At 40.0% G+C, this 22,424-nt stretch overlaps 1 protein-coding gene across 40 annotated transcripts in view; it reads right to left on the bottom strand.

Moving 5' to 3' along the window:
- Positions 1-22,424, bottom strand: part of CFAP20DC (CFAP20 domain containing) — a 282,051-nt gene that overhangs the window by 56,043 nt on the left and 203,584 nt on the right. For 5 of the 40 annotated variants that reach the window (XM_081524567.1, XM_081524572.1, XM_081524589.1 and 2 more), the window contains one exon: positions 20,439-20,601. The exons of the other annotated variants lie outside the window; for them this stretch is intronic. In XM_081524567.1, coding sequence (XP_081380693.1) covers positions 20,511-20,601 — 91 coding nt within the window. In that variant the 3' untranslated portion in view covers positions 20,439-20,510. Of the gene's footprint in view, positions 1-20,438; positions 20,602-22,424 lie in introns of those variants that run through there. 40 annotated transcript variants of the gene reach the window in all.

Here is a 22,424-nt window from a genome sequence, read left to right as displayed (position 1 = left end):
GAGAATTATACTAATGGTTCTTAGCAATAAATTATCTTATTAAATACAACATACACAGAGAAAAGTGCACAAATAATAAACGTACAGCTCAATGAATGACCTGAAAGTTACTATAACCACCAGCTGGGCCAAGAATAGAAGCTTCCCTCCTTTTCCTAATCATTACACTTCCTGCTCCCCTAAAGTAGCTCAGACAGTGACTTCTAAAACTACCAATTAATGGGCCTGTTTTTGAACTTTGCAGGAATGAAATCATGCAATATGTATTCCTCAGCTGTCTAGCTTCTTTCCATGAAAACTGTATTTGTAAAACTCTTTGGTGGTTTTGAGCATAAATAGTATTCTATTGTAATGACAGTTTACTTATGTCTTCTACTGTTGAAGGAGACGGAGTCATTTCCAATTTGAGGCTATCATGAATGTGTCTATGCTGAAAAGTTCTTCCTGTTTCAACTTGGGTCAAGTGGTGGGAGTTCTACAAATTAACTGATGACAGATCAGCAGGAGAAAAGACAAAGTTTATTCACATGTGTACATGAGAGTTTCTCAATAATAAGTAAATCACTAAATAGCAAGAGATGAAAGTTTATAAATCAATTTGACAAAGTTTGCAGGAGGATGGGGTGTGGTGGGTGTTAGGGTTTCAGTGCGAAAGTATGGAAGGTTCTATTGAGTTTTTTGATGCTATTGGAAATGGGCAGTCTGTCTTCATGGCACCTTAATGGCAGCTGTATTTTCAGGAGGCTCTGCTTCAGTCAGATATGGAAAGTTCAGATAAGATTTCTTTTTGTATCTCTGTAGCTCAAATATTTTCACTTTAAAGCAACCTTTCTATCAATTCTGGGGGTCTGAGTATGTCCTCATTATTTATGCATGTCTCTAGGTACACATATATATGCCTTCTCCTGGCTGTATATCTAGGAGGTAACTGCTGGGTAGAAGGATATGGTATGTTCAGCTTAAAGAGATACTGTCAAAATAGTTTTCCAAAGTAGTTGTATCAATTCATACTCCTACCTGCAATATTGAGTTCCAGTTCCTGGGTATACTGACCAAGATCACCAATGCTGTCTATTCCAAGTCATTGAGATAGGATATAGTGGGAATCACAGTGTATTTTAATTTGCATTTCTCTGATTTTTAATGAGTTTGTGCACGTTTTCCTATGTTTACTGGCTATTTGGATATTTTCCTTTGTGAAATGCCTGTTCAAGTCTCTTGGCCATTTCTGCTTTCTTTTGAATTGCCTTTATTTTCTTACTGATTTGTGGCTCTTCATATACTCTAGGAATCAGCGAACTAAGACGGACTGGAATGGGTGAATTTAACTCAGATGACCATTATATCTACTACTGTGGGCAAGAATCCCTTAGAAGAAATGGAGTAGACATCATGGTCAACAAAAGAGTCCAAAATGCAGTACTTGGATGCAATCTCAAAAATGACAGAATGATCTCTGTTCATTTTCAAGGCAAACCATTCAATATCACGGTAATCCAAGTCTATGCCCCGACCAGTAACGCTGAAGAAGCTGAAGTTGAACGGTTCTATGAAGACCTACAAGACCTCCTAGAACTAATACCCAAAAAAGATGTCCTTTTCATTATAGGGGACTGGAATGCAAAAGTAGGAAGTCAAGAAACACCTGGCGTAACAGGCAAGTTTGGCCTTGGAGTACAGAATGAAGCAGGGCAAAGGCTAATAGAGTTTTGCCACGAGAACGCACTGGTCATAGCAAACACCCTATTCCAACAACACAAGAGAAGACTCTACACGTGGACATCACCAGATGGTCAACACCAAAATCAGATTGATTATATTCTTTGCAGCCAAAGATGGAGAAGCTCTATACAGTCAGCAAAAACAAGACCGGGAGCAGACTGTGGCTCAGATCATGAACTGCCTATTGCCAAATTCAGACTTAAATTGAAGAAAGTAGGGAAAACCACTAGACCATTCAGGTATGACCTAGATCAAATCCCTTATGAGTATACAGTGGAAGTGACAAATAGATTTAAGGGACTAGACCTGATAGACAGAGTGCCTGACGAACTATGGACAGAGGTTCGTGACATTGTACAGGAGACAGGGACCAAGAAAATCCCCATGGAAAAGAAATGCAAGAAAGCAAAATGGCTGTCTGAGGAGGCCTTACAGATAGCTGGGAAGAGAAGAGAAGCAAAAAGCAAAGGAGAAAAGGAAAGATATTCCCATCTGAATGCAGAGTTCCAAAGAATAGCAAGGAGAGATAAGAAAGCCTTCCTCAGCGATCAGTGCAAAGAAATAGAGGAAAACAACAGATTGGGAAAGACGAGAGATCTCTTCAAGAAAATTAGAGATACCAAAGGGACATTTCATGCAAAGGTAGGCTCAATAAAGGACAGAAATGGTATGGACCTAACAGAAGCAGAAGATATTAAGAAGAGATGGCAAGAATACACAGAAGAACTGTACAAGAAAGATCTTCACGACCCAGATAATCACGATGGTGTGATCACTCACCTAGAGCCAGACATCCTGGAATGTGAAGTCAAATGGGCCTTGAAAAGCATCACTACGAATAAAGCTAGTGGAGGTGATGGAATTCCAGTTGAGCTATTTCAAATCCTCAAAGGTGATGCTGTGACAGTGCTGCACTCGATATGCCAGCAAATTTGGAAAATTCAGCAGTGGCCACAGGACTGGAAAAGGTCAGTTTTCGTTCCAATCCCAAAGAAAGGCAATGCCAAAGCATGCTCAAACTACCGCACAATTGCACTCATCTCACATGCTAGTAAAGTAATGCTCAAAATTCTCCAAGCCAGGCTTCAGCAATACGTGAACCGTGAACTTCCAGGTGTTCAAGCTGGTTTTAGAAAAGGCAGAGGAACCAGAGATCAAATTGCCAATATCCGCTGGATCATCGAAAAAGCAAGAGAGTTCCAGAAAAACATCTATTTCTGCTTTATTGACTATGCCAAAGCCTTTGACTGTGTGGATCATAATAAACTGTGGAAAATTCTGAAAGAGATGGGAATACCAGGCCATCTGACCTGTCTCTTGAGAAACCTGTATGCAGGTCAGGAAGCAACAGTTAGAACTGGACATGGAACAACAGACTGGTTCCAAATAGGAAAAGGAGTACGTCAAGGCTGTATATTGTCACCCTGCTTATTTAACTTATATGCGGAGTACATCATGAGAAACGCTGGGCTGGAAGAAACACAAGCTGGAATCAAGATTTCCGGGAGAAATATCAATAACCTCAGATATGCGGATGACACCACCCTTATGGCAGAGAGTGAAGAAGAACTAAAGAGCCTCTTGATGAAGGTGAAGGAGGAGAGTGAAAAAGTTGGCTTAAAGCTCAACGTTCAGAAAACTAAGATCATGGCATCTGGTCCCATCACTTCATGGCAAATAGATGGGGAAACAGTGGAAACAGTGGAAACAGTGTCAGACTTTATTTTTTTGGGCTCCAGAATCACTGCTGATGGTGATTGCAGCCATGAAATTAAGAGACGCTTACTCCTTGGAAGGAAAGTTATGGCCAACCTAGAGAGCATATTTAAAAGCAGAGACATTACTTTGCCAACAAAAGTCCGTCTAGTCAAGGTTATGGTTTTTCCAGTGGTCATGTATGGATGTGAGAGTTGGACGGTGAAGAAAGCTGAGCGCTGCAGAATTGATGCTTTTGAGCTGTGGTGTTGGAGAAGACTCTTGAGAGTCCCTTGGACTGCAAGGAGATCCAATCAATCGATCCTAAAAGAGATCAATCCTGGGTGTTCATTGGAAGGTCTGATGTTGAAGCTGAAACTCCAATACTTTGGGCACCTCATGCGAAGGGTTGGCTCATTGGGAAAGACCCTAATGCTGGGTAGGATTGGGGGCAGGAGGAGAAGGGGACGACAGAGGATGAGATGGTTGGATGGCATCACTGACTCGATGAACATGGGTTTGGGTAGACTCCGGGAGCTGGTGATGGACAGAGAGGCCTGGCGTGCTGCAGTTCATGGGGTCGCAAAGAGTCGGACACGACTGAACTGAACTGAACATATACTCTAGACATATATTTTGGAGTGTGTGTGGCAATGTCTTCTTCCACTCTGTGCCTGACATTTTATCCTCTTAAGTAGTATCCTTTAATAAGTTCCTACTTTTAATACAGTCCAATTTATCAATTTTTCCTTTATGATTACTGAAATTTGAGACCTGTTTATTTTTTCCTACTCCCAGTCATGAAGCTATTCTTTGAAATTGCCCCTATAACTGAACACTTGAGATGGAGATAGTCTGAATTGAAATGTGCTATGAATATTAAACAAACACTGGATTTCAAGGACTTTATATGAAAAACAGAATGTATGATATCTCATTAATACAATATTTTATACTGATTTTGAAGAGAGCAACAAACAACCAGATAGGCATAAAGACTCCTTTAAACTGAAAACATATGGACAGATGCAGAAATAAATCTTATACGATTTTCCCTTATCTGACTAACACAGAGCTTTTCAAGAGTCAGTTGCTACAAACTCCCAACTCTGGGACTCCCCAGTTAAGGATGGCAACTGACTTTAAGCTACTAAAACTGTGTAAACAGAGCCTTATCAGAATCTTCTGTCCTTTCCCACTGAAGCCCTACCCACTCCCAAATCCCCCTTATTAAGCTTATATATAAATCTTTACTCTGGCTATTCAGAGAACTACTCCTTACTGAATGCTTTCACATGCATGTGTAATAAACTTTTTCTCTTGTTAATATGCTGCAATTAATTCATAGCCACCTGATCCCATCACTCAAACACAAGCTGGTAGAACAAAAAAATGATCTCCTCTACATGTTCAAAAGAAGTTAATAATATTTTGGATGCGTGCATGCATGTGTGCTAAGTCATTTCAGCTGTGTCTGGATCTTTGTGACCCAATGGACTCCTCTGTTCATGGGATTTTCCAGGCAACGATACTGGAGTGGGTTGCCATTTCCTCCTCCAGGGGATCTTCCTGACCCAGGGATCGAACCCACGTCTCTTATGTTTCCTGCACTACGGGTTTCTGTGTGTGAGTGCTCAGTTGTGTCTGAGTCTTTTGTGACCCGATGGGCTGTAGCTTGCCAGGCTCCTCTGTCCATGGGATTTTCCAGGCGAGGATACTGGAGTGGGTTGCCATTTCCTCCTCCAAAGTATCTTCCCAACCCAGGGATTGAACCCAGGTCTCCTGTATTAGCAAGCAGATTCCTTACCACTGAGCCACCTGGGAAGCCCCATATTTTGGATACACTGGGCCAAAAAAAATACATTACTAAAATTAATTTTACCTGTTTTTAAACTTTAAATGGGTTATGGGATAATTTTAAATTATATATGTGACTCACATTCTATTTCAATTGTTTTCTTCCTCTAGGTGTGACTGCTTTGCTTCTGGTAGGCAATCAGCGTGCGGGTCAGAGAGCTATCAGTGATTACAATGGTTCAAAATAAATGTGTCTTGAGTCCTCCAGAGAGCAGGTCTATTTTTGGTTAATTTTGCTATCTAGGGTGTGGCACTTTGGAGCCTCCAATTTTTGTCCCCCAAGCCCATGAGACTGTCGGAGGCTATGTGCAGCTCCTCAGCCTCTCAGCGACTACTTACTGAAGTGGAATTCTTCCTGAGAAAAGTGTCACAACATGCAGGTTGTCTTTCCTGGCTTCCCTTCTTTTTTGGAGCAGGGCTCCATAAATTCTCACTGCCTTGGAGGTTTGCCAGTGGCTTCAATCAGATGATTTTCATATTTTGTCTGGCTTTTCTGGTTGTTCTCAGAAGGAAGTTCAGTGTGAAATAACCAAACCTGCCATTGCCACAGGCAGAACTCATGTTAATTAATTTAAAAATATATCATGCCTGTCATTTAATGTTGCAGGATTTTCATCATGGTTGATGTGGAGAACAGAGTTAGGGTTGTGGAGAAAAAGCAGTCCTAATCTCACTTCAGTCAAGGAAGATTTTATAGAAGATGAAGGATGACTTTTAAAGTAGGGGATAGTTGTATGGTAATAATTTCAGAGTTAGGGAGTGTCACATAAAGCTAGGAATAAATTCCATTGATAATCGAGCTGACTAAACGAATAATGGAAATTCTAGCTCAAAGAAGACAAATGGATCATAAATCACATGCTAATTCTGAGTGATAGCATTGTCTGGAGTACCTTATTAAGAAGGATTTTAAGTTTATGGTGAGGCCCAGGGGCAAGAGGATTGTGATCCACTAGCAATGTCTGCTATGGACAAAGAAGGGGAGATAGTGGGTGAATCACAACATCCTAGAAATCATATGCTAGTGATTGAATTACCAGGCATCAAAAGCATGATGATATTGGCCTGTTTGTAAATTTAAATACTGTAGATTCATCATATAGTGGTTTCTAACATACCACCCAAAAGATGTTGTTTTGGCATATCGATTATTTTGAGCTGAAGACACTTGAGAAATAATAGATTCAGGAGGGGTCCTCTGACCTCCGTCATTACACTCAAAAGTAGGACAGAAATTTACTGTGAGGAAGGTGCCCTTACTGGTAAGGGTATGATTTAATCATGAGAAACTCTTATCAGGCTACACAGAGTACTGACAGGAATCTACATAACAAATTTTACTAAAACAACCCTTATCTTCCATTAGTTCCCTATCTATTTACCCTCACATAGTTTACTACTTCTAAAGCTTAAACCCCTTTTCCTTTGTCTTGTCACATGTCTACAGATTTATTGTTCTGTGTTAAGATGCTAGATAAGCTCCAAGTTCAAATTCCCCTTTTGAGTTACTCATTACTGAGTTTGTCCCATGTGTATGTGTAATGCACACATAAATAAAGTTTGTATGCTTTTCGTTTGTAAATCTGTCTTTCGTCAGTTTAATTTTTAGGGCCCACTGCAGAACCTAGGGGTGTAGAGGAAAAAAGGATTTTTTTCTTCCCCTATAATCACATCACTTTAATCAGCTGTTGATCAATATTAAGCTGGTAGAAGTTCTTTAATGGAGGATTAAAGGACTTTATATTCAGCTATGATCTATTTTTGTACATATTTTGTACATATATTACATACATCTAATAAATGTTCTGCTGGGTGAGCGAATGTAATTTTCAAATTTATGGAAAACATTGAGCTGAGACAGAACAGGTTGGGGCTTCCCTGGTGGCTCAGATGGTAAAGAATCTGTCTGCAATGCAGGAGATCCATGGGTTGGGAAGATCCCTTGGAGAATGGTGTGGCAACCCACTCCAATATTCTCGCCTAGAGAATTCCATGGACAGAGGAGCCTGGCAGGCTACAGTCCAGGGGGTTGCAAAGAGTCGAACATGACTGACCTACTAACACATACAGAATAGACTGGATTACAGAGTTGAGATTAAAAATGATCTTGATAGTTAAGAGTAGCTTAGACTGCAGTATCTCTTTTACAAGTATTTACCAAGATCCAGTTCTGTGTCAGATCCTGGTATGAAATGCAATGATAAGCAAAAAATAGAGTTACTACCCTTTTAGAGTCTCAGTGTGGATGGTGACACCAAAATCAGTCAGATAATCACAAAAATGTGTAAGTTCTGTGAAGTTAAATGGTGCTATGAGAACACAGGGCTCCCTAGGGGAAGTGTCACTTGAAACAAAATCTAACATATGAAAAGGTTATTAACCAGGCAAGGTAGACGGCAAGAGGAGAAAATATTCTAGGAAGATGGAACAATGGGCAAAGACCTTGACCCAGGTAAACGTGAGAAAAGGAAAGGAGGTCAGTGAGGCTGAAGCAAAATCTCCAGAAGGAAAATGGCACAAAGTAAGACTGGCACAGTAGGCATGGGCCAAGGATCTCAAGTATTATAGCAACTGACAGAGTCTGGTCTTTACCCTATGGACAATGAAATATAATTGAAGGGTTTAAATATGGGGATGTCACAGTTAGATGTGTTTAGAAAAGGTTACTCTGACCACTCTGTAGGGAATGGGTAAGGATTGTGGTGAAAAAGCACTTGTGGATACTGGCAGTCCACTTAGGAAACTGTATCAATGGTCTAGGAAAAGATGGCGATAGTTTAAGGTGACCAAAAGCCAAAGACAAGCCACCAGAGGGATATGGGTACTAGAAAAATGATTCAAGCTACACTAATACACACAGTGTTCTAATCAATGGTTTAACCATAATCCGAACTGTTAGGTGATTTTGTTCCATTCAGAGGATCTCAATTTTATAAACTCAAAGGTGTCAGAAGGAAGGCAATTAGGAATATACAAAGACCAGGAATGGCAAAGTGGGTCTGAGGCTGAAAAAGTGAGAGGCTAGAGGAGAAAATTAAACAACCAAAAAGCAATATTTAAAAATTTCAAGGAGTACCAAAGAGTGATGAATCAAATTGCTGTTCTAGAAAGACAACTAGGACCAGTGAGAAGTTATAGGGAAGCCTATGTCCACTCAGTATAAGGAATGCTTAGTAATGAAATGACTGCCTTCCATTGCACTGAGCCTGCTTCCCTGGCAAAGATGTGCAGAGATGATTTCTGAAGAGACGCTGGATTAAACCATCTTGATAATCTCTGTAAAATCTATGATTCATTCAAAGTGTGATCTTTTTTGGGCAACTGTATTCCTAACATTCCTAATAATATCCCTTCTATCACTACAATCACTTTCTACCATTTAATGAAAATATATGTGCCAGATGCTGCCTAAAACCCTTTATGCATATTATCTCATTTAATCCTGACAATGGCACTATAAAGTAGGTAGTAAAATATAACCTGTATCTTATTAGATAAACTAATTGAGGTTTAGAGAAATAATTTCATAAAGATACAGAGCTGGCATTTTAATTCCATTGACTGTGCTTTTGACCAGTACACTGTATCACTTCCTAAAAACACATATTCTACTCTATGCCAATGAATCATAACTGAGCTCCACAATTTTAAAATTCCTAAATCTTCAAATATGAAAATATAGGAAATCCCATATTTCCAATGACAAACTATATTCAATATCATATCTAGTAACTGTGTCAGTCACAATAAGGCTAGTTTATTCTTGATAACAAAGCACCCCCCAAATCTCAATGGCTTAAAACAACAAACGTTTATTTTTTGCTCATGTTAAATGTTCATAGCAGATGAGCAAGAAAACTCTTTTTTCATAGTCATTCAGCAACCAGGCTGACAAAACAACCACCATCTTGAATGTTTCTGGTAGGTGTCAGAGGAAAAGAAAACTCTGGAGAAAACAACAAAATGTTCTACCCAAATAACAACATAAGTCATCTTGCTCACAATTCATTGGCTAGAACTAGTCGGGCTAATTGGCTCCATACAAAACCAAGTGGACTTAGAAGTGCAATCCAACAATGTGTTTGGGACTAGGAGAGCTGGGACTATCTGGCAAACTGTGTTAGCAACCACTGCAGACCATGCATATGCAAGGAGGCCAAAATGACTTTTGCTGAACACACTTCAGAATTTATACCAAGAAGAATACTACTTCTAACATTAGCGTTGTTACTTAGCCTAAGTTGAGAGTATTAATATTTTAGAAGAGGAGAAATGTACAAAACATGCAGAATAAAGGTCTTCACTATATATGTAAAGGTGTCATCTGCATGTCTGAGGTTATTGATATTTCTCCCAGCAATCTTGATTCTAGCTTGTGCTTCTTCCAGCCCAGCATTTCTCATGATGTACTCTGCATATAAGTTAAATAAGCAGGGTGACAGTATACAGCCTTGACGTACTCCTTTTCCTATTTGGAACCAGGCTGTTGTTCCATGTCCAGTTCTAATTGTTGCTTTCTGACCTGCATACAGATTTCTCAAGAGGCAGGTCAGGTATTCCCGTCTCTTTCAGAATTTTCCACAGTTTATTGTGATTCATATAGTCGAAGGCTTTGGCATAGTCAATAAAGCAGAAATAGATGTTTTTCTGGAACTCTAAGATATGCAGATGACACCACCCTTATGGCAGAAAGTGAAGAACTAAAGAGCCTCTCGATGTAAGTGAAAGAGGAGAGTGAAAAAATTGGCTTAAAGTTCAACATTCAGAAAACAAAGATCATGGCATCCAGTCCCGTCACTTCATGGCAAATAGATGGGGAAACAGTGGAAACAGTGGCTGACTTTACTTTTTTGGGCTCCAAAATCACTGCAGATAGTGACTGAAGCCATGAAATTAAAAGATGCTTACTCCTTGGAAGGAAAGTTATGACCAACCTAGACAGCATATTGAAAAGCAGAGACATTACTTTGCCAACAAGGGCCCATCTCGTCAAGGCTATGGTTTTTCCAGTAGTCATGAATGGATGTGAGAGTTGGACTAAAAAGAAAGCTGTGTGCTGAAAATAGATGCTTTTGGACTGTGGTGTTGGAGAAGACTCTTGAGAGTCCCTTGGACTGCAAGGAGATCCAACCAGTCCATTCTAAAGGAGATCAGTCTTGAGTGTTCATTGGTAGGACTGATGTTGAAGCTGAAACTCCAATACTTTGGCTATCTGATGCGAAGAGCTGACTCATTTGAAAAGACTGTGATGCTGGGAAAGATTGAGGGCAGGAGGAGGAGGGGACGACAGAGATTGAGATAGTTGGATGGCATCACCGACTCAATGGACATGGGTTTGGGTAAACTCCGGGAGTTAGTGATGGACAGGGAGGCCTGGCATGCTGCGATGCATAGGGTCTCAAAGAGATGGACATGACTGAGCGACTGAACTGAACTGAATATATATATAAAGGGGCTTCCCTGATAGCTCAGTTGGTAAAGAATCGGCCTGCAATGCAGGAGACCCTGGTTTGATTCCTGGGTCGGGAAGATCTGCTGGAGAAGGGATAGGCTACCCACTCCAGTATTTTGGCTTGGAGAATTCCATGGACTGTATAGTCCATGGGGTCACAAAGAGTTGGACATGACTTAGCAACTTTCACTTCACATGTATGTAAAACATAATGTGAGTCATAATTATGTCTGGGATTGAAGCATTGGGCATGCAATATTAGTATATTTACTTGCACTTGGGTTAGATACGAATGCTTAGAAAATATAACATTTCCCTTACAAGTTACAGTATACCTAATTATGTTAAAAAGTTATCATTGCTGAGCTGAGAGAAGATAATAGGAAACAAATCAAGTCTTACATTAGGTTTTTAAGATGATGATGTTAGAGTAAAAACCATTTAGGTGCATTATAGAAATTTTACTCTGAAAATTCTTGACAATGGCAGTTCATCACTGTCAAATTAACTAAGGTATGTTATTCAAATCTCAATTTTATTTACATAAAAATGTAAGCCTCTTAAAAAGTTTTGCTTTCTGAGAAATATTTGTAATAATACAAAATAAAGCAGGTAATTCATCTTATTTTTTGCTATGATTCAAGAGTATTCAGTGCAAATTGAACTACTTTTATCTTCTGTGGGCAAATTAATAGGTTTATTCATAAGTACGCCATGATCTTAATCACAAAACTAAAACTCTGCAATGAAAATATGAATGCCACACTTCGCAGTGGTATCTACAAAGTGTTTCACTGGAAATGGCTGTTAGAAGAAAACAATTTGCTGTTAAGTGATTTAAATGCCCAAAGACAAAGTGCATGTGGTGTTAGTGTGCTTAAAACATAATTAAAATTTGCATTACAAATGCTAGTTTAGGAAAGAACTGATTTTAAAAGCCTATAATATTTCCTGTAAGGCGGTTGCTCTGATATTTTAGATGGTACCTTTTTTTTTTTCCCTAGTTTGAAAGCTACATATTTTAATAGAGAACAGTTCAAAATGTTTTTAAGGTCAAACTGGAAATATGTTGATGATTTAAAAATGCAAGGAAAGTGCTTTATTATATTATACTACCAGAGTGTTATTGTAGTTTAAAAATATCATTAAATCAGCACAAACTCACACTTATCATTTCCTGCACATTTTTCACGCTGAGCTGCCTTCTGACTATGAGTAATCTGTTAATCTGCTCTTTGCCTCACAATCCGTCAAAGTGACAGATTCATTCCTTCTCTAATACATAATATCTTCATTTACTGTATGCCTTGCTGCATCTTTCTTTTTTGCTAGCACTGATATTTAGAAGATCACAAGCAAATTGAGAGAATGTCACATGGGTGGTTGTTCTTGTTTGTTTTCCATTTCTTCTGTTATTTCAGCAGAAGAAACTAAAACTTTCTGGACTCTTAATGTGACTTACTAGTATTTCCAAAAGGCAGGCAATTTCAGGTTTCAATAAAAGTACTGTGAAAGAGGTCAGAAGAGGGCAAATGGTAAAATACAAAGTAACTGCACCCTTCACTAAGTTAAAATACTGACAAAAATGGAATTTTCTTGCAATGCTAGTGGCCAGTGAATAGATTCCCACTTTCCATCTCCAAATCTTTGATGTACAGAAAAAGATATCATGGGGGAAAAAAGGAAGGAAGGAAGAAAAGGCCATACATCCAGTAGTTTAGGGATGAATCGCCCCCTTCAAAGACAGGGTTTCATCAGCACAAACATCACTGTTTAATTGAAAGCTACACAGATTTTATTGAAAATGAGACCTTCATTTTTATCATGATTTTGATTGACATCAGTTCAGTTTAGTTCAGTCGTTCAGTTGTGTCCGACTCTTTGCGACCCAATGGACCGCAGCATGCCAGATTTTTCTGTCCATCACCAACTCCTGGAGCTTATACAAACTCATGTCCATTGAGTCGGTGATGCCATGCAGCCATCACGTCCTCTGTCGTCCCCTTCTCCTCCTGACTTCAATCTTTCCCAGCATCAGGGTCTTTTCAAGTGAGTAAGTTCTTTGCATCAAGTGGCCAAAGTATTGGAGCTTCAGCTTCAGCATCAGCCCTTCCAATGAATATTCAGGACTGATTTCCTTTAGGATGGGCTGGTTGGATCTCCTTGCAGTCCAAGGGACTCTCAAGAGTCTTCTCCAACACCACAGTTCAAAAGCATCTATTCTTCGATGCTTTTTCATCTATTTTTCACCAACTTTTTCACTCTCCTCTTTCACTTGTATCAAGAGGCTCTTTAGTCCTTCTTCACTTTCTGCCATAAGGATGGTGTCATCTGCATATCTGAGGTTATTGATATTTCTCCTGGCAATCTTGATTCCAGCTTGTGCTTCATCCAGCCTGGCATCGCTCATGATGTATTCTGCATGTAAGTTAAATAAGCAGGGTGACAATATACAGCCTTGACGTACTCCTTTCCCAATTTGGAACCAGGCTGTTGTTCCATGCCCAGTTCTAACTGTTGCTTCTTGACCTGCACACAGATTTCTCAGGGGGCAGCTCAGGTGGTCTGGTATTCCCATCTCTTGAAGAATTTTCCAGTTTGTTGTCATCCACACAGTCAAAGGCTTTGGCATAATCCATAAAGCAGAAATAGATGTTTTCCTGGAATGCTTGTGCTTTTTCGATGATCCAACAGATGTTGGCTATTTGATCTCTGGTTCCTCTGCCTTTTCTAAATCCAGCTTGAACATCTGGAAGTTCACAGGTCACGTACTGTTGAAGCCTGGCTTGAAGAATTTTGAGCATTACTTTACTAGCGTGTGAGATGAGTGCAATTGTGTGATAGTTTGAACATTCTTTGGTACTGCCTTTCTTTGGGATTGAAATGAAAACTGACCTTTTCCAGTCCTGTGGCCACTGCTGAGTTTTCCAAACTTGCTGGCATATTGAGTGAAGCACTTTCACAGGATCATCTTTTAGGATCTGAAATAGCTCACTTGGAATTCCATCACCTCCACTAGCTTTGTTCATAGTATTGCTTCCTAAGGCCCACTTGACTTTGCATTCCAGGATGTCTGGCTCTAGGTGAGTGATCACACCATCACGGTTATCTGGGTCATGAAGATCTTTTTTGTACAGTTCTTCTGTGTATTTTTGCCACCTCTTCTTAATATCTTCTGCTTCTGTTAGGTCCATACCTTCTCTGTCCTTAATTGTGCCCATCTTTGCATGAAATATTCCCTTGGTATCTCTACTTTTCTTGAAGAGATCTCTAGTCTTTTTCATTCTATTGTTTTCCCCTATTTCTTTGCATTGATCACTGAGGAAGGCTTTCTTATCTCTCCTTGCTATTCTTTGGAATTGACATCAGGCCAGGCTAGATCTCAGGTTTCCTGTTTTTGTTATTTTGGTAATACAAATGGCTCTGATGCTTAAAGATTGTTCACTATTAATTCAACAGAAGATATTTTACCCTCTCTTCATTTCTTGCTTTAATTTAGTTGCTTATTAGTCTATACATTCTACATATATAGAGAATTAGAAACTGAAAAGGGCTTCCCTGTTGGCTTAGCTGGTAAAGAACATGCCTGACAATGCAGGAGACACAAGAGACACAGGTTCAATCCCTGGGCTGGGAATATCCCCTGAAGAAGGAAATGGCAACCTGCTGCAGTATTCTTCCCTGGAAAATTCCATTGATAGAGGAGACTGGTGGGCTACAGTCCATGGAGTTGCAAAGATTTGGACATAACTGAGTGCACACACACACACACACACATGAATTGGAAAATATGAGAATATGTATAATTCTAGCTAGTTTCATCTCAAATAAGTGATAAAGTTCATTATCTACAAGTAACCATTTAGCTTCAGTTGTTACTAATCCAAATTTTCACATAATAAAACAAAGGTCACTATTGTTACCCTCAAAAGTTAAAAGCCAAGTTGTTTACCACAAAATATGAGAAGATGCCTTCTAACCAGTCTTGTTCCAGAACATATATAATGTTCTTGTTTCAGCACATATGTAATTTTCTTCCATGCATACACCCAGTACCCAACAGCATTTTCTTGTCCTAAGCACCAAATTACATCTGATTTGTCTTAACGAATAGCAAAGGATCTAAAGGCTTTTAAAAATCAATGGACAAGAAAGAGTCAATAGAACAATAATGTTGGTGTTAATTCAATCAAATCCAGCTAAAAGTCGTTTGCCTTTTCTCCTTCAAGTAATTTTAAATGGGGTGGACGTTTGACTTATATGGTATTTATTATACTGAGTGGGTTTTTATGAGGTAATGAACAGCAAAATATGAAGCTGTAAACTCTGATAAACATAATATATTGCTACAGTGAAAAATTATGTGCTCTATCGTTAATCAGTAATGTTTTTGGTTAACAAGAGAAATAAAAGAATTGCAGGGAAGAAGTAAAACCAACTGCCAACAAAACCTGAGTTTGTGAGTGGGTACTCCTAAAAGAAATCAACCCTGAATATTCATTGGAAGATTAATGCTGAAGTGCCAATACCATGGCCACCTGATGAGCAGAGCTGACTCATTGGAAAGGACTCTGATGCTGGGAAAGATTGAGGGCAGCAGTGGAAGGGGGTGACAGAGAATGAGATAGTTGGATGGCATCATTGGCTCAATGGACACGGGTCTGAGCAAACTCCGGGAGATGGCGAATGACTGGGAAGTGTGATGTGATGCAGTCCATGGAGTCGCAGAGCTGGACACGACTGAGCAACTGAACAACAACAACAGGTTTCGAAAAAGCTATGATTTCTGCGTGCCAGGTATGCACAAGGCTCCCAAACTCCAAGGCAACTTTCTTAAAGCAGTCACAGTCTGCTGTGATGACACGCAGGGCATGGACTGCCTGTCCTGGGAGGCTGTATACTCATTCAAGTCATCTCTCCATGGTGCTCTGCACACAGTAGGTGCTTCAAAAATACTCACAGAACGTTACTTCATACTGAGGTATGAACTACAGCACACTTTCAGTTGTTACCTGTTACAGTGATTCCTTGTTTAACAGCCAGGGGAGCTATTCTGGGTGAGGTAACAAAGTGAATGGTGAGGCAGAGTCTATGGACGCGACTGGTCATGGACATTTAACCAAAGTCATGGTCTTCCATGTCTTAGGCTCACGTCATTATCCTGAACCTTAGCCTGTATTCCTCTCTTCTTTTCCTCAGACAGAACAGAGGTGAATGTTATAAACTGGAATTAGTACTTCGATTTTTTAAAAGGTATTCATTACTCCAGAAGAGGAATCTGAATCTTTTAATTAAAAGCTGAAACTGTAAAATGTTGGAATGGTAAATAATTGCTCTAGTAATTACCTTCTTTACACTGGACCCTGGGCCGGAGGTACTCTGAGTTCATCATATGGATGGATAATGGTGACTGGGCACGCCTGGGTAATTACAGAACCTCACATTTTTTAGAGTTAAAAGTGCTAAGATTCTTCAGGGATCTTAAGATTCTTCAGGGACATAGAAGTTTTGGGGAGGTGGGAGGGGAAGATGTAATATGTTGTTCAGAAACTCTTGTGGAAAAGGGTTTTGTGAATTTGTAATTCTGGAAAACATAAAAATACCTAAAATATTCAATGCGTATTTCCCCCAGCCCTAATGACTTAAGACTCTCTTGGAGTACAGCCGGAAAATTAGGAGACTCAGGTTGAAGAGTTAAGCCCCAGTAGCCCGAGAGACTTGGTCAGAGAGCACACAAGCATCTCAACCGAGAAGCTGGAGGGGGACTGGTGGGTGCCCAGGAGGACAGGGCTACAAAGAACAAGTGGAGAGAGTGAAGAAAAGAAATATTGGTCCAGTGGTAGGGGTGGTACCCAGTCCTCTGGGGTAGCAGCCAGTTAGGGCCTGGACAGGGTGATCTGAGCAGGTATGCACTCAAGTTAACAGGCTCTGGTAGAATAAATGACCAAACCAGGACTGAAGGTAGGCTGGGCAGGCCAAATGCAAAGAGCAGAGGTGGAAGGAAAAGTGACAGGACAGGGAATGCCACCTGTCCAGCCCTGCTGGTGAAATGCTCAGTCCTCTGAAACACAAGGGGAATGGTGCCCCTACAATCGAGTAGGGCATGGTCCCAGCTTCAGAGTGGTCAGCCGGGAGACACAGGATGATTCCCCAGGGATTCTATTTGTTACCAAGGGTGCCTTTGACTCAGGTTTTCACTGGGGTAGGGCTAGAGACACCATTCTGAGCCTGACCTTTGCTGTAGACTGAGGAGGAAAGGGGCCCAGCTAAGTCTCTTTGTACAGGTATTTTTAAAGTCTGTTGTGAAGGTTAGACCAATGAACCAAGGACCCCTCCAGAAGCACGAGGGGCAGGGAGTCACCTAAGTTAATAGTGTATGAGAACCATAGGCTCCGATTTGTCCCCCTCCGCCCCCCCCACCCCCCATATACTATATACTTTTTTCCCTTCTCTTCCATTTGCCTCTCCAGATTCTGCTTACTGATGAAGGTTTAAGTACACATTCTACAGAAGCACCAACCCAAGCAGGTTTTTAGCCACTGGCACTCTCTATAAGATGGGCATGAATAGGCAAATACGGGTAAGCAATTTCCAATAAAAATACAGAGAAAAGTCTCAAATTCAGTAAAAAAGTATCTATTTAAAGGGTTAAAATGACACATTTTAATCAGACACTTTAGATAATACATATATTCTAAGGGATCATTTAAAACAACTCATGATCAAGAGGGAGGGGGCATATGTCTATCTATGGTTGATTCATGTTGATATACAGCAGAAACCAACACAATATTGTAAAGCGATTATCCTTCAATTAAAAATAAATAAATTTAAACAAAATTCATGAGAGAGATTTCATTTGTTACAAGTAGTTCCAGGCTCCTTCAGGAGAGAAAAGTATACAGGTGCTCCTGGGTTCCAGCTAGTAGTTAAGTATTCAGTGATGTAGCTAGTGTAGAGAGATGGGGAGAAGTCATTTCTGTGAGGTGAGATTTAGTGAATTCAGCAATTCCTAAGAGACTCCTCTGTGCTTGGCACTGTTTCAAGAGCTAGGGATACAGTGAGCAAGAAAGATATAGGCCCTATGCTCATGCAGTTTACATTCTAGCATATTCTGGAGGGGCATGAATGTGTGTGTGTGTGTGTACAAAGCAACAAGCGAGTAAGTGGTATCAGGTAGTGAAATATACTATAGTGAAAACAAAAATAGACTGTAATGAGGCTTCTTGGGGCTACTTTGGGTTAGGTGTTTAGAAAGGAGGCCTCTGAGGAGTTGACATTTAGATGGAGACCTGAATGACAGGAAGAGGCTATGGCCTTTCTTGGCTAGGGAACGCCAGGCGCAGAGGCCATCTCATGCAAAGCTCTTATGGTGAAACCAAGTCTGGAGTATTTGAGGGAAAGAGGCAGGACTATGGCATTTGAATCAAGGTACATGATGGCAGGAAACATGGTGTGAGTGGTGCACATTCAGGAGAAGGAGACGACCTGATCCAAAGAGCAAAGGGACACCTTCGGGAAGTTTTACACAGGGGAATGCTTCAGTCCATTTTAGGGGTAGCAGCACCACTCTGGCTGCTGAGTGTAACAAAGGGGCCAAAGGAGCAGAAAGCAGGTAGGAAGCAATGGTATCTGTCCAGGTGAGAGTTTGTCCAGGTGAGAGATGATGGCTATTTGGGCTACAACTGTAGCAGTAAAGAGAGGGCAGTGGCTACATCTGGCATATACTATGATTGGAGGGAGTACCAGTACTACTTGCTGAGGCTGGACATGGGGTTAGAGAGAGAAACCAGGGATGATTGCTCTTGGTTTCTGGCTTGAGTAAAAGGGGAATGATGGTGGCATTTTTGAGATGGAGAAAACTGAAGAAAGAACAGATGTGCAGAGGTAAAGAAAACAAAGTTATGTCTGGCAATGGATTTGAGGTATGCCTTAGAGATCTCAGTGGACTGGACATCTGTCAAACTGGCAGCTTGGACAGATGAGTCTGGAATTCAGAGGAGAGGCAGGATTGGACATATAATTTTGAAAGCCATTAGAATATAGAAGGTATTGGAAACTACTATTAAAGATATAGTATAAATAATACATATTATATATTAAAGATTACGGCCCTTCTAATGGTTACCACTGTCTATGGCTCTCTAGGTTGGCAGGGAGCAGAACATGCATGAAAATTAGATTTAAACTTTGTCCAAATAACAGCCTTTCACAAAAACCCAATTTTATCCTGAGAGTAAATAAAGCAATGCCACTGTCCTTCTATTTTCAGAAAGGGAAGTGGGCAACTCTTGTAAGGATGAGGGAAAATATCTGAAACTCAACTGGCTAACTTTCAGGATGAAGATTTTCATTTCTCCATGGCATCTGGGCATGCCTCTCTGTTCCCTCCCTCAGTGCACATTTTGATGGAGCCCTTACCCCTGTCAGGCTGTGCTGAGCACCACAGGGAGGAGATCCCCATGGGATCTGGGGAGCACCACGACAGCTCCTCAGTCAGGAGCTTAACTCAGACCCAGGCCGCAGAGTATGGAGAGTGAAAGTCAAAGTGTTAGTAGCTTAATCGTGCTTCTTTGCAACCCCATGGACTCTAGCCCTCCAGGCTCCTCTGTCCAAGGGATTTCCCAGGCAACTATACTGGAGTGGGTAGCCATTTCCTTCTCTAAGAGATCTTCCTGACCCAGAGATCGAACTCGGTCTCCTGCAATGCAGGCAGATTCTTTACCAGAATCTGAGCCACCAGGGGACCCCTAGTATGGAGAGTCACCCCTTTTAAAGAAGCAGGTGTGAATCTGTGGGAAGGGGATTATGAAATGAGGGGCACTGATATTGATAGCTTTCCCTAGGTTTCCTTAAACCTACTGAGAGAAATGATGAAAGTAAAAATGATACCTTTGGTTTTATAAACAAATCATTAAGATTTAACACTAAAGTATGTGCTGTGGAGGCTAAGTGTAGTGTAGTGGCTAAGAGTGTGGATACCAAAGTCAAGGAGTCTGAATTCAACTCTCAGCAATGCCATTTGCTGACAGGGTGACTTTCAGTGAGCTCATTAACTTCTTGAAACCGCATCTGTACAGTGGGGTTAGTAACAATTCACCTCATTGGATTGTTGCTGGGATTAAGTGAGGTAACATTTTTGAGTTGCACACAGAAAGCATTATCTGAGTATTTCATAAAGTAAACAAATGAAATCTTCCTACCAACACTCAGTGTCATTGATGCAGAGATAAGAAAATTTAAGTTGATAGAAGTCAAGTGCTTTCAAATTTGGGTCTGTCTGACTTCACTAAACTACAACAATGCTTGAAAGAATGTCCTGATAGCTATAATTTATTTTGAAACGGATCAAAACTTATGTGGATTGGTGGATGGATATAAGAATAGATAGATGATAAAATAAGTTCAATAAAATACTAATTGTAGGACCTAGGTGGGGACATATGGCTGCTATCTGCAAAATTTGCTGTACATGTCATTTTTTTTTCATAATAAAGTATTGGGGTGATAAAACAAAACTAAAATAAAGCAAAAAAGATTTAATGCAAAATATAGATAGTAGAAAAAAAGCAATGACACTACATTTAGAGAAACTGTGTGCACAGTTAATCAGGAAATCCTCTGTGGTGCTTTGGTCTAAGGAGGAATATTCCAATCTGACTTACTTGTTCTAAAATAATCCAAACTTAATCATTTGAAGAGAAACATGACATTCAAGTTCTGTATTTAATTTTATTTATTTATTATACATTTTCTCTCTCTTGTGTTGGTGGGGGGAAAAATCTTAAGCACAAGAGGAGAAGCTCACCAGGCGGAGTCCAGACCATTGGAGAGAAAAGAAAAATGAAGCCACTGTGATCAGCCCAGAGCAGCGCCTGTAGGTTACAGTGACAGGCCAGTTCGCCTCAGTCAGGCCGGCTGAGCCAGCGTGAACTGAGGTCAGCAGTTATTAATCATTTGTCAAAGTCTGCAGGGATTTATCAGATAATTATAGTTATAAGTACATTCATATCACACAAACATGTGGCAAGGCTGCAAGGGATTCAAGCCCTAACACCATCTGCAATGACATTTTGAAAACTATGGATAAATGCTAAATCATAAAGCAAACACTTTAGAAAGAAAACCATGCCATTCATGACTATTTGGGCAGTCTAGAATTATTTTCTATATTGTTTATTCTGTAAACATTTGAGACCTTACAGAGCCTTTGACTACCTTCCCTCTTCCCCCTTAATTTTCTTATAACTTGTAAAAACAGCAAATGTGATCATCATTTGAAACGAAACACTGGTTATTGATTCCATCCATATGAACAGACAACCAGAATGTAATCACAGCTTACTTTATAAAACCCATTCCTGAACAAAAATATCTCGAGCTGTTCTGAAGAATCTACATAAATACATAAATAGATGTGCCTGAGGGACAGCTCTAAACCCTACAAACCAATAGATGGCATTTTAAAATAAATGACTGAAGATTGTGAACAGCATCCATTTTGCTCAGTATGGCAGCATGTAAGTTTACATGATAGGAAACATTTCTCAACATGAATGAACTGTGAAATTGTTTCCTCCTACCCAATACTCCTGTAAGTTGTATTAGATTATGTTAGCCATTTCTGCATCTTGTCATATAGGCTGTCAGTGCACCAAGAGACGGTGTGGGTGAACAAAGGAGGCAAGGGCCTCAGCAACTGAGATGCTAAGTATCAACTGGTATGTTAGGCAAAAATAACGGAAAATATCACTTCCCCCATGCCTACCAAAGCAAGGGGAAGTGACTTCTGCAAATCTAAACACACAAAGAGATGAGGTGAACCATGTGTATTTCAATCCCTAGACTGTAAACGTTTCAGGAAAGGATTACCATTGTATCCCACAGCATCCAACGTCAAGCACTGCCCTATGAGTGCAGGTGAGCGCTTTATTCAGAGGAAACCAATATATGAATATATGCAGTGTTTTAGCCATTTTAACCCCAGAGATTACTTTTCAAAACACAAATTTGTCTGCTTTGTGGACTGCATACTATCTTTAATTTTACTCATCAACATATAAAACTAAGAAGGTAATTAAAGTACAGAAACAAAAATCTTTCCAGGATAAAAAGTAAATAAAAGACTTTGGGGGTATTGGTTATTCTGTTACATTAGTAAAGCTAACTGAAAGCTGACTCTGTATATGCATATGTGGGTATGAGTACATATAATTTAAAATTCTTAGGTTTTAGGTCTCTAGAGTAGTTGCAGATATTTCACTGAAGCTAATGTGGCCATTTCACCTCCCAAAGGGCACCATCACATGCTTCTCTTGGTGGACCTGCACAGACACACGTCCCCCATCCCCGCTATGTTTGTGTTATTTTGATCACAACAGCACTTAATTCAGGAAGTCAAGGGCCTACCTGCTTCTCACGTATTGTTCAGAGCCTCTGTACACCAAGCTTTCAAGATTCAAGCTACATGCTTGTGTATCCAAGGGGGTAGACTCAGAGACTTATCTTTTCATTTCTTATTTTTTCAGTAGTCATTATCAGTATCTTTTAACTTTAGAATTTAATTTTAAAGTTCTGTGTTTTAGGATCTAAAGCACGGGATACTTATAAGAAATACAATAAATACGAATCTTAAGAATCATTGCTTTCTATCTTAAGCTAAATTACATGTATCACATGATTGTTATCCCAGTTTTAT

The sequence above is a fragment of the Giraffa tippelskirchi genome, chromosome 9 (genome assembly GCF_054371585.1).
Source record: "Giraffa tippelskirchi isolate mGirTip1 chromosome 9, T2T-mGirTip1v1.2.pri, whole genome shotgun sequence".
Taxonomy (NCBI): Eukaryota; Metazoa; Chordata; class Mammalia; order Artiodactyla; family Giraffidae; genus Giraffa; species Giraffa tippelskirchi.
This window is presented reverse-complemented; position numbering and strand designations above follow the sequence as displayed.